Source organism: Haliaeetus albicilla, chromosome 13 (genome assembly GCF_947461875.1).
Source record: "Haliaeetus albicilla chromosome 13, bHalAlb1.1, whole genome shotgun sequence".
Lineage (NCBI taxonomy): Eukaryota > Metazoa > Chordata > Aves > Accipitriformes > Accipitridae > Haliaeetus > Haliaeetus albicilla.
This window is the reverse complement of record NC_091495.1, coordinates 42,415,798-42,428,894: the sequence shown is the minus strand read 5'-3', so window position 1 is coordinate 42,428,894 and position 13,097 is coordinate 42,415,798. Positions and strand designations below refer to the sequence as shown.

Genomic DNA, 13,097 nt, shown 5'->3' with positions numbered 1-13,097 from the left:
ATCCAGCCAAGATCACTTTTATGTGACTGCAAGCCTTCCCAAAATGTGCTTTAAAATGGAAAAGCTGAAAGATCCCCTGCAACAAAAGCATCTTTACAAGTCTCTCCCACACGTTCTTCTGGGTTTTTTTGTGAAATGAAAAAATCAATTACTTTTTGATAGAGAGGAAAGAATTGCAGTAAGTACCAGGAAAGCCTGGAGACTCACTTTAAAAAACAAAATTTAAGCACTTCTGGCAATTTTACTTTGGGAACCTAAACCAGCAATTCCTTGAGTCCCATGGAAAAGGAGGTTTAAGAGCATATACAGTCACACCTGTGCTCTGATATTGGAAAGCACAAACAATCGAGCAAAAGGCAGAATACAACAGAACCTATGCAGTTTAATTTCTGAGACCCCTTGCACTTTTTCTGGGGCTGCAAACCTTGAAGCCTGCCACCTTTCAGGAAGCTGAAAGCTAGGGAAAACAGAAGTCCCTCAAAGCACAACAGACCACTTGCAGTCCAGGACGTGGATTCCAAAGTGCCCAGTTTTCAAAGCATAGGTAGAAGCTCTGAGGCTGTTTTAGCTGTACATGTGACTCCTTTAAACAAAACAAAAACACCAAAACCCCAGCCAGCGTTCAAACAGTGAGGTCTAATTTGGTGTTGATAGATTTGACAAGTAGTATCACTTAATGCTGAAAAGTGAGATGTATTTAAGTGTGTCTCAGACTAAGGACGAGATGAAATCAGCAGTTACGTATGTCTTCATTTCTAACCTTCCCTCATTTTCTCCCCCTTGAAATGCTGTAGCAGATTTTACACCTCCAGGGGAAAAAATGAGTATAATTACCACAGTTAAGCAATATGGGCTCAAGCAAAAAGCTCTGCCTATTCCCAGAGGGAGTCAGTTTATACCAGAGACATATGCATTATGGCATTCAGAGACATAAAACAGTGACATTTCCTACAGGGGACAAGCGCACAGAACACTTTCTGCCACGCATTCAGTATTTGAATATGAAGGCAGCATAGTCTGTGAAAAGCACTTTTAACTGGCAACCTCACAAAAATTACAGCACTGGGCAAGACAAAAAATCCCAGTATCCCATTTTCAGCAGCTGGCACTCAGTGTTAGAAAACACAATGTGAGCACAGGAGTACTAAGCACTCTTCCCTCCCTGCTTCTGGCAGTCGCAGGAGTCAAGTCTTGCTGAGTTACAGCACTGAAGCTGTGATGCACTTCTAGAAAAGGCAAAGGTTTTGATCCCTTGTTTCTTCCCCAAAAGTGACCTATTTAAGGTGAAAAGTGTTTTCTTTCTTCTAGAGTTTTCACTGCTCGATAAAACTGACATGTATTTAGCTGCCTCATTCCTAGGAGTCTTTAGATATTAAATAAAGATTGGGACCTACGCTAGTAGAAAATAGCTTTGCTCTATTAACCTATGAGAAACTGAACGAGTATCCCTAGCATGAAAACCTACAGTAAAATTTTTGCTAGCTAGGGTGATAAAAAAAGCTTATTAGATAGTTCAATGTCTAGGCTCTATCTGTCCTGATCTTCAAATACCTATATTCATAACGTAGGAGTCAAAGTCTGACTGACTTTTGTGACTGTTCATTTTTGGCCTTTTCTTGCTGGGTATGTAGCTATCTGCTTCAGCTATGCTCCTAATTGAGTTTTCCCCCCTGGACTGCCTCCAGATTGTCCTTGAAAACTGATAGTTCATAGAACAGGACAGGTATTGTTTATAGGGAACACGGGATATTTGCGGATTATTTACATGTTGCATAGGAAGGTTTTGTTACGGAGCTACATAAGAAAATAAAGAAATGGTAAAGCTTCTCAGGCTGTCAAGCCCCTTGCTTTGTTCCTTCTCCCATTAAATAGCCATTTCTGGAGAGCAATGAGTTTTGTGTTTAAGGCACTCGCATCAAAGCAAGTGTGGGGCTGCCATGTTAAGTCACTGCCGATTGCCATCGGGGAAGCTTTTTGAAGATGACACTCCAGACCTCTTTCCAAACCTGATCATTTCTGAAATACAGCACAGAGAGGAAACGGAAAGCACTGATTTCTACTTTGCACATAGGGAAGAAAACCTTTTTTTTTTTTTCCCCTGTTTGTTACCATCACTTCATTCCACAGCTTTCTGACTGTCTCAATTTGGCTGCAGGTCTTCAAACAGACCTAACTTTCAGGTCTGAAGTCAATTAAACAAATCATTTGGTGCACATTTTGTATAGGGCTATTTCCAGGACTGGAGCCCTTGTAACCTTAATTAAAGAGGGGACTGTAGTCTTGGTAAACAGTTTCATCTTTAAAAAGAACTTGGAAAAACAAACCCCACTACTACAAAGAAAAAACGCCTGTTTACCCAGAAGTAACTTCTTCGATTAGTGAAGCCTGCGATATAATTTTCAAAGCAGCCACTGAATGTCACTGCATCTAGGTTTGGATGTAGGATCTGGGTTTGAATTCTGGCTGCTTAGCTGCACTGCAAATCCATTTTCCCAGTCTGGAGGCATCATAGTAGTAGGCGCTGCCGTGAAGTGTAAGTATTTTTGAAAGTTTCCTTACAGCTATTAAAACAAAAGAAAAGGAACAGGTATTTCATCTCTTATAACCTAGAAATAATAATTCTATCACCAGAAGAAAGCATATCAGGAAGGAATAATTTTTCTCTAAGAATTCTTTCCCAGGTCTTGCCTCCTGTGAACAAAACATAGGAAAATATTCCTGTAATTTGCCGACAACATGCAAATACATTTTTGCCAGTGAGCAAAGAGAACTTGAACCAAAAAATTAACTAATAAAATAAATTCCCTTCTTTTAAGGCATAAGGAAGTCTTTGTAAGTTTTGGAATATAACCTCTCATGTAAGCTCCGAAAACCGTCTCTCCATACAATCCTGTCCTTATTGAACGAGTATCAAGATCAAGTGACACAAAAGACTTCTCATCATGTGCATCAGACTTTGTGGACCACAGAAGACTGCCGGTAATCCCATGTTATACAACTTCACCTTTCACTTACTCTGTAGGGGAACATGATGTACCTTTACTAGATAGGGAGAAAAGCAGGCCATGGACAGATTTTCAAGTCTTTCTGGTGAGACTACCAGAAAGATTTTGGCTTCCCCAAAAAATAGTTTACTAAGTCAGTACACGGGAAAAGTAAAGCAGCACCTCAACCATTCCCTGTACAGAAGATAGGTCTTCCCATAGATGAATACAGCTGAATACACTGAAGCATGAAGAACTGCTCTGAACTCAAAGTTAATTCCTCCACTACCTCCTTCAGTGCAAGTCATTTCATGCTCTATTCCCAACAACCCTGACTTAGAAGAAGCAGCATCTTCAGCAATACCATGAATTATAAATGGCTTCGTTGTCCTTTGCCCGATTCCACCAGAGACTGAGTGCAGCAACTCACTACTGGCAATGAAGGATGCCAGCTGAAAGCCAGCTACTTCAGTGGAGAATCTCCTGCATTTTTTTGGCAACCATACTGGTTTCAGACAACGGGTGTGAGCACAACTGCCATATGCCTTTCACAACTAGCAGCACCATTGCTGTGGAGGAAACAGACTAGATAACAAAGCCAGCAGACCTGCTTCTTGTTCACTGTGCAGTGGACAAGCAGGCACAGACAGCTCCAGACCACTGGCTACTAGTCCTATTCTGGTCTGCATCCTACAGGAGATACAGAGTCCAAGGTGTTTACTGAAGACTCAAGAGCTTTGCCACATTATGGCACACATGATATACAAAATGTGATGTTACCACACTCACAAGCTCACCTTTAAAAGAGGGAAACGGATCCTCTGCACACGAGGCTTGCTCAGCTTGGAAGCCCTAATACCAGTATAACAAACATCTGTGGTTAAGTACCACCATCCTACTGAATCATTTTAGGCACACAAATCAAAACTTACACAGTGTGTGCTGGAGATGATGACGGAGCTAGAGATGAAGCTTAGACCATCATTCATACTGACTTGAAGAGCTGCTTCCCTGAAAAAAATCCACAAGAAACAAGTCAGGCCAGCTAGTCTATAATCCTCTACTAGATAATATCCTCTGGAACCTGGGCTCCTGATGCACAGAGAAGCCTTTTGTACAGATTAATTCACATTGATGGTGCTCTCTTCCCTGTGCTCCAATGCACAACTGCCAATTAACCCAACAAGCACAAAAGACAATGTCAGAATTAAATGCATATAAAAACAACAGAATAAAGTGAGATGACACAAACTCATTTTCCCACAGGCAAAGTAAATACTTGAGTATTTAGAAAACACATACATGCCAACTTCTCGTAGCACAGGTGCTGGGCAGAGTAAGTAGGTATCTTCCACTACAAAAGGCTTCTCATCTGGAAAAAAGAAATATTGGGATTTATTACCAGATCAGTAATACAGGCCTTAAAGGCCAAGCTTAAATAATGATTTTCCTTGCTCTTGATACACAAACAAGATCAAACACTGTCTGAGGGATAAAAAGCTACTGCACAGCAGTTGTTCTGAGGTAACTGTAGGCATGATTTTAGCTCATGGATTTACAGCATAAACACAAGATAAGAGCATAGACCCTGCATCTCAGGAAAAAAAAAAAAAAAAAAAAAAATTCAACACCTTGCATTTACTCCCCCCGCCCCTGAGAAAGATGGGGAAATGCAGCCGCTGACCCTCCTTTTTCATTTCTTTGCAGAGCCCTCATGAAAACTGTCTTGTTTTCAAGCTGCCACAGAGCTCTCTGTCATTCTCACTGTGAAATATCATTCCACAAAGCCCTTCGTGCTACCACTCCTATGAAAGGGCTGAGGACTACCTGCCCCTGCAGAGCTGAACACCTCAGGGCAATCAGAAGCCCTGTACTGCCTGTCACCCACATCTTGTATGCAGAACCTTCATCATTCCTACAGCTGCTCAGTGCTGTTGAAATCTATCATGCTACACATCTGAGCCACAACAAAACTGAAGATACAAGGGTTTTGGAATGGTCAGGGTAAATTATCACAGCCGCTCTATACAGGAGACCAGATGGAGTTGCAACAGATTACATGTAATTGGAAATAGCTGAGTTAAGAAAATTGTCTATTATGGGAAATTTTGCACTTCAAGGCAGACTTGTCTGAACCTAAATTAAACCTTCCAACCTAAATTATACTATGGTTTTAAAAGCGGAGCGAGAAAAATTATCAATAGGCAATTGCCTGGAAAACAGGAACATTAGCTAATACTCTTGTAGACTTAAATCAGAACTTTATACCCTCACTCTGGTGACCAGGCAGATGGGGATCCCAAGGAAGTTCTCAGCCCATTTGCCAGCTGACTAGAGATTGGGCAGATTGGCAAAAAATCAGGCAAACAGGCTGGGTGGTTTTTGTTTTTAGGACTGGAAACCACATATTCCCACAGAATGAGTTGATTCTGCTGAATCAGCATTTTCCAGAAGCACGTCACTGCATCAGAAAGCTTTCTACCAGCTGTACTTATAACCACCTCTAGGGCCTTCTATAGAGATGCTTATAGACCTGAAATGAGCTGTTACCAAGTATTACCAGCTTCCTAAAATTTTCCAGTTAAAATTTTCATTTTGTTTGAAAGCCCTTCCTCTCCTGACAGATTCCTTCCCCTTCAGCTCAAACCCATAGGTTTCAAATCTCATCTTCAATCCAAATCATCAGTCTTATCTCTATATACCACAGGGTGGAAAAGACGTTCATTCTGTGGGGCCATGAAACAGGAGTACAATTCATCACCACCTTGCTTTGCTATTTGAAACACAGACAGCAAACCTGGAGTCTCTAACCATCTAAAGTCTCTTCACAACTGCATAGCACACAATTTACTTCCCAGGGTGGACATGACACTGGCAACATGGAAGCAAGGTTACAGGGTTCAGGTCACCACTGACAGCAACAGGGAATGGAAAGGAGCAAGGATAAAATTTTAACCAAATTGTTAGCAATCTAATGAAGAGCTGAACTATTCTGACTGTCTGGTCTTTTGTTTTTGAGGAAACTTGTGCAAGTTACAATTCCATTTAAGGTGCCAGTAGAAAGAGGAAAAGCCATGAAGAGACACAAGCCAAAGAGAATGTGGCAACCTTCTCTGAAGTAATTTCTGCATCAGCTATGAGCCTTGTTCATTCTTCACTTGGCTGCCGAGATAAATTTGTTCACGTGGATGGTGTCTAATAATGATTAGGGCAACAGCAAAAGACCACTATTGATCTTGGCCCCATTCTCAGTGGTTAGCTCAGCAGGGTTCACTCAGAAGCAGAGTCACGCAGCATATTTTACTGCAGTGGATGAGGCATAAAGATAAGATACAGACTGCGAGAGTTTGTCCCCTCATGCAGAACCAGGACTCACCAAGTCAAGCATTCTTTCCCAGACATTCCTAAAAGAGAGGTTTCCACTGAATACAAATTTTAGAAAGCAGTAATATTGCTCTAGTAATTCCTATCACACATTGTAATCCCTATTTCATCCTGGTGTTATTTCTTTGCTTTGGCAGCAGTATAAAAGATGATTTCCTCAGGCAGGTTAGGAAATGTTTATTTTTTACACTCCATTAAAAAAAATGAAATGGTAATGAGAAGTTGTAACCTTCCCTGAAGTTTTCCTTATGTTTCCAGCTTCCAGCAGATCCCATGCCTACATATACACACTAGAATTTTTGGGTTACCCACAGCAGTTATTTTGTTAAGGACTGTTTGACACAGGCAAACAGCTGAAAGTGAAACATTTTAGCCAGCCCTAGGGTTTTCAGAGGCAGGCTTTGCTTCTGCATCATGGCTCACCTACTTCAAGCTTCTGTGATCCCTCTAGATCCCTGCTTATGCTGCTGGCCTGGAAAGTACCATATTACTGCTGTTTTCCCACAGCCTCAGTGCAAGAATACATAACAAACATTTGCACTAGGCTAAACATTAGGAGCAGATGTTTTTAGCACAGGGTATTCCTTTGCTAGCCCCATACTAACTAGAAGATTACTTCGTCACTGAAAGAGGCAGACAGACAATAGGCATTTCAAGCATGCACTGTAGTGATACAATGCACATCCCTCACTTCTTATTGCCTACAGCACAGGCACTAGATTTATGATGAGCTTGCATCATATACAAGCACTCAGTTTTGCAATGGAGTTACCAAATCAAACCAGCAGCATTTCCCACTTTGCACAAGCAAAGCAGATGCACAGTGGTGGTGAATCTGGCCCTACAGTTCTGTTGTCACCCTGCTTTATGAAGATATCATTAACTCCCATAAATTTATGACATTGTCTCAGTGCACACATGCCACAAGAATGAAGACCAATGTCTTGTTTTCTCCTTTGCTAACACTGGCAGCAAAGGCCAAAGGATTCTCCATGCCAGCATTCACTAAAACAAAAGCTGGCTTAAATTTTGCCAGGCCTTTTACTTAGATCTCATTAGCTTTTTGTTTCTCTTTCTCTCCCTTCCCACCCCCAGCTTGCACTAAAGTCTATGCCTCTAGAAAGTTTATCAGACTCAGAGTCCCAAGAGGGAACTCATGGCTGGCCAGGCTGGCTACAGGGAGAGATTATTTTGTTTGGAGAATGTTTGTGTTTCACCACAAAAATGAGTGACTATTTTCCTTTGCTCTAAACAAAAGAAGATCCATTTGGTTTGCATAACTCTGGCCATCTGACTCCTTCCTGGAAAACTTACATAGGGAAACCAAACAAAACAACGCTTCTCATCTGCTATTGCATCTCTATCTGCAGGATGCATTTGAAAGAACGCCGCTTTTCTTGTTGGCTACAGAAAAAACTTGCCGTATTCCTGTGCAGCAAGAGATGGGCCTGAATGCTCCCAAACTCTAGATCTCATGCCAAAATCTGAATTTTGTGGTTTGGACTCCTCTCAGCTGACTATACTAGTGGAAGTGCTGTGGAAGGTGGGGGGCCGAGCACTCGACTCTATGTCGCTGACTTTGCTGCCCAGGAAGCGATTTCCATTCTCAGCTCGGCTGCTAGCTGGCTGTGTAACCATGAAGAAATCACTTTGCCTCCTTTGCCAATTTTATAGAAAGGATGCACAAGCCTTGATTGCATCTCAGACACTAATCAAGGGAAGAGGCTGGACATCTTCAGGAAGTATTGCGATGCCTCACTTTTGAGAAAGTCTGCCCACAGTAATGGGCACAATTTGCCCCTTACCTGTGCACCAATAATCACTCCATCAAGCAAAATAAGGTTCTCACCCCCCCACCTCCCTCAGGACAGAGCACATATAGGCAACTAAAACTAGTCAGTCTTGAGGCATAAGCCATTCAGAACAGTGTGCAGAAATGGAGAAGGGTCAAACATCTCACACAAATACATTTGTTTTCTGTGGATGCCCTTTCAACATGGTACTTTCTACTGCTCATATTCCTGTAATTTGCTACCCAGCATTCCTATACCTTTTAACAACTATCTGTAGCCTGTAAAATCTATTAGTCCCAGCATTAGTGAATAGTTTCTTTCGCCATTAGCAGGGTGTAACCTTCTGGCAAGCCAGGACTTGGAGTACTTCCCAACCATAATAATAAAAGCCTCAATATATGCATGATGTTTTAACACAGAAAAGCAAACCTCAATAAGAGAGAGGTACAAAAACCCAAAGAAGGTGACCAAGACAGATAGGAGTACTTTCTTTTAGTCATATAACCAAGCTAAAAATAACAGCATTTTCTTTGGGTAATGGTTCATCCAAGAACCAATTGTCATACTGAAAACTGACTGCAAAGATCCCTTACAGAAGAGTTTAAGAAAGCACATTTTCAAATTGCCACCAAATATCGCAAGTGCTGCTTGTTGGACTCACAATATCAGCAATATTTTAGTCCAGAAAAGGCTGCAAAAGCTGTTTGCCAAACTTCCCATATATCACAGACCAGCAATTTCCTTCTGTTATCCCTGTATTTATGATTTGCGTTCAACTAAAGTACATCTCAGAAAATGCTTTGACATAGTCTTCTGTTTCTGCAGGAGAGAAGACTCTTGTTCATTAGACTAGTACAGCCAAATTGGGGGTGGGAGTCTGGCTGCTCTCACATAAAACTCCCTCAGGACCATCTGTGCTAGGAAGGCTGTTGTCTGTACCTTGGCCCACTGGAGACTGGTAGCCCTGAGCACTTCCACTGTCCCTTTATCACCTCAGATGAGACAAAATACCTCCATAATTGTCTGCACCGCCTACCAAAGCACAATCTCTGTTCATCCTGGCTGACTCCTCCTCTTATGCCATTCCTTGTGACAACTCTGCAAGCAAAGGTTTATTTTTCAAACCCATTCTGTGGGGAAATAGGAATGTAGAAAGACACTGGAACACTCTCTGAGCTAGAGAAACTGCCTACAAGAAAGACCCATAAATAAGAAATGTTTTGTTAATGCTGTAATGAAAACCACATTTGAGATCATGCTATAATTGCTCTGCTTTGTGTAGGGACACATGAGCTTTGAATGCCAAAGCCACTCAGAGCAGTTAGGGGATGGGGGGAAGAGACAGATAAGCCCAGAACAATGATATCATATTCATAACAATCTGTAGATGGAGAGAAGGAATCTGGAAGGGAATCGCTTTTTCTCTGATGGGTTCATCTGCTGTGCATACAATTCTGTTCAACAAGCACACAGCTTTAAGGCTACTAATAGAACTTGGCAAAGCACCACGATATTAATTTGCTTACACTCACAACTGGCAGCTCAGGAGAGCAGCCCATGCTGCAGTACAACAGGGTCACTCCCAGGCAGTAGTCTTTGTCCAGCACTGCAACAGCTCCACTCCAATCTCAGAGCTGTTACCATAAGCCCTGTCATGCTTATTTGCACAGATATACTAATGTCACAGTGAAAGACCATCTTGATCCCCCAGCAGCATACAGTATAAATAAGTGAGCTTGGTAAAGCACTCCACATTGCACAGCGATTCTCCTCCTCACTCAGCCCAAGTTTCCTGATTGCTCTGTGCTTGTTCCTCCACACTCGGCCTGGACAGCCGCAGAGAAGTCTGCTGGAGGTAAACACACAGGAATCCTGTTTTAAAGTCTCCTAAACTGCAATTTGTTGGAGATTAGGAAAGCATTTGAGAGAAGTGTAACCATTTCTTCTGTTTTCATATTCTTTGTCAAGAAATGATGTGAGCCACCCTTAAAAACAGGATGCCAAGCTCACCTTGGTGTATGTTGTCACATAGGAAAAATTAGAGGCATAGGTTGTGTCCTTCTTAAAGGTCACATTTCCAAAAACATGTGATGGAATTTGTACACAGCGATCAACATTCTCTAGTACCACAGTAGAAAGAGGGAAAAGCTACTGTAATAAAGTAAAAGGAAAAAATTCAGTGGAGGGTTGAAGTGACATGATCAACAGGGGAGAATCAGGGATTGGAGAGTGGAACTGCAAAGCAAAACGTTCCAGTGCTAAGAGTGACCAGGGTGTGAGAAAGTAAAGATGATATCACAAGAGAAGTACTGTGCTGCCAGGAAAAAGGAAAGATGGGGAAAATGGAGCAACCTATTAGGCTTTGAAAACAGAAGACAATTTTTAGAAGACATTTGTTGGGCAGTTTTGGGATACAGTTCCCTATATGGTTCACCCTCCACTGATACCTGGCAAAGCCCTGCTCCCACCATATTTGCCTCATTTTCCCTTGGTTCTGGTACTTGGTGTTGGGGCGGGGGGGGAAGTCAAGCTAGTTTCTGCAAAGGATTGGTTTTGGCCAAGTGTCCAGAGCATCCACTAGAATGCAAAAGATCTAGCTCCACCTCTGCTGTGGTGCATGCTGTTTCCTCACCAACTTTTCGTCTCTCTTTTCAGTTTTAAATTGCCTAGGACGGAGCTCGCCTCTATGCCCAGAACTATCTTTGCTGGATCCTGCACAACCTGGGCAGACAAAGACATTTTAGCACCACAAAGCAGTCATAAGTCACTGCACTGGATAATTACTTTTAACTCTGTGCAGTCTGAAACTAATTCTCCTAGGTCCTGGCTGCTGGCAGAAAACACCCTGCTGTCGAACATGCATCTGATTACAGTTCTGCTCAGCCAAATATTCTCCATGATTTCAACAGATGTTCCTTTTTTTTATCCCATAGCTATGAACATTATGAGCCGATGCTCTCTTCACCTGCCACTTTTCTGTGCCAATAATCCCAATAAAAATCTATTAGCTCATGCCCTTAACCTCAGCAAGTCCTAGCTGTGCTGGTCTACATCTCATCTGGGATAATTTAAGGTTTCGGGAACTGTTGGCTTAGTGTTATCTTTAAAAATACCTCCCTCCCTGATACAATCAGAGGTTGAGAGGTTTCAAGCAAACAAAAACAGCTGAGCTAGTCAATCTCCATAAGGTTTCCATAAACTTCTCATTCGGTTAACTCTTACTGTAACTCTGTGTGCCGCTAAGTGCCACAAAGGCACACTGAGAACACAGGCTAGAGCTGCAGGCTCCAGTAAAGCAAAACACTGAAGTACATTCTCACACAGAGCAACTTAAACTTAACAGAGCTGTGGCAGTTCCCACTCGGAGAGACTTGGGTTTGAGAACATTGATGAGCGACTGTTGAGTTCCCTCAATCAGGGAACTGTTTGAACTCAGAAACTGAGTTTGTGGTCTCTTGCTTCCAGGTCACTGCATCAAACAATCTAGGGCTGTGCAAAACAGAGAAGTCTTGGTGCAGTGCCAAGGAGAATGAGCTCACTTTTCACCTATGCATTGATTCAGGACACAATGAATGCATCAGGTTGGAGGGCAGGAAATATGTTTGGCCCTTATCCTCATTTTCCACAGTCATCTTGTGGACACAGGAAGGCAGCTTCAAATAAGAAAAGCCCAGGGGTTACACTAAAATAAGCTGATCTTGCCTGAAAGCTACTATGAAATTATGACAGGCACCATAATAAATTACTTAGCTAGACAAGCAGTCAGCACACAAAAAGAGAGGAAGGAGTCTTCCTCCTCACCCCCACAGACACCAGGTCACAGCGTTTGGGAGTGAGGTAACCCTCGCAAACAGCTCCTCCCATTGGCAATACTGGATGTTTTTGTGTCTCCATAGACAGGACATACTGAATAGTGGAAAGCTGATGGGTGACATTCTTAGCTCTGTGAAGACTTTAGGATGTTTCCAGGAATGAATGCCTTGCTCCAGAGCCAGCCAGCTCCGAGGAAGCTGAGCTGAGAAGCAATTGGGATGCAACAGCAGGTCACAGCTAGCATAGCCTCAGGTAACAGAGGTGACTTTCAAGCTAATGACAAGGAAGAAAGTAGTCTTCTCCGGAGAAAAAAGTGGAACAGCAAATCAAGTGATGAAAAGACTTTACATAGGAGAGAAAAGGAGGATAGCATTAATCTCACTTCCTTACCTCACAAAGCTGGCAGGGACAGTAGCTACTTTTACCTTCCATTCAGGCTCAGAGTCCTGTCTTGGACTCACAATGCAAAGGGGGCCATAAGGAGGACAATTGTTGGATGGATATGGAGGCAGAAATGCATGAAGAACAGGCAATCAAGAAAGGAGGCATGCACCAAATCTCTAGCTTCTGAAGGGGCCCCATAAACCAGTAGGAAGAGTACTAGGCTGGGTGTCAGGACATCCGCATGCTTGTCTGCTATTACCTCACTTGGAGCACCTACCTTCAGTACTGTAACTTCAGTTTCCCCGTCTGTAAACCAGGGGTAGTAGAGTTTACTCATTTCATATATAGCTTCCAATGCTTTTTCTCCTCAAGATACAGATCTATTTTAAAGCTCCTAATAAAAAGTTCAAATTAAGCCCAAGATCCAAGTTCTTCAGGCCTTCTGAACTCACACTCAAAGACCTTTGCGCTACAGCTCTTGAAAGCAATTTATAGAAGAAATGAAAAGCAATTTGGGGAAATAGAGTAATGATGACCTTCCACTAAGGAGGGACCAAACCTAGCTCTTATCCCCTCCCACACAGGTTGCAAATCTGGCCCCTGGTGGTCCTAAAACTGAAACACTGCACACATTGACCCAATCAGTCTTGCTTTAGAAACCACCAACAGCACAAGTCTCTTGAAGGGATATCTGGTCTGAGGAATGTTCAGGACTTAAAACAAGGCCAGTCCAAGCTAC

At 42.4% G+C, this 13,097-nt stretch overlaps 1 protein-coding gene across 1 annotated transcript in view; it reads right to left on the bottom strand.

Annotated features, from left to right (window-relative positions):
- Nucleotides 1-13,097, bottom strand: part of ANTXR1 (ANTXR cell adhesion molecule 1) — a 113,062-nt gene that overhangs the window by 64,465 nt on the left and 35,500 nt on the right. Inside the window, exons 11-12 of the mRNA XM_069801186.1 lie at nucleotides 4,287-4,356; nucleotides 3,917-3,995 (exon numbers count right to left, since the gene is read on the bottom strand). Coding sequence (XP_069657287.1) covers nucleotides 3,917-3,995; nucleotides 4,287-4,356 — 149 coding nt within the window. The remainder of the gene's footprint in view (nucleotides 1-3,916; nucleotides 3,996-4,286; nucleotides 4,357-13,097) is intronic.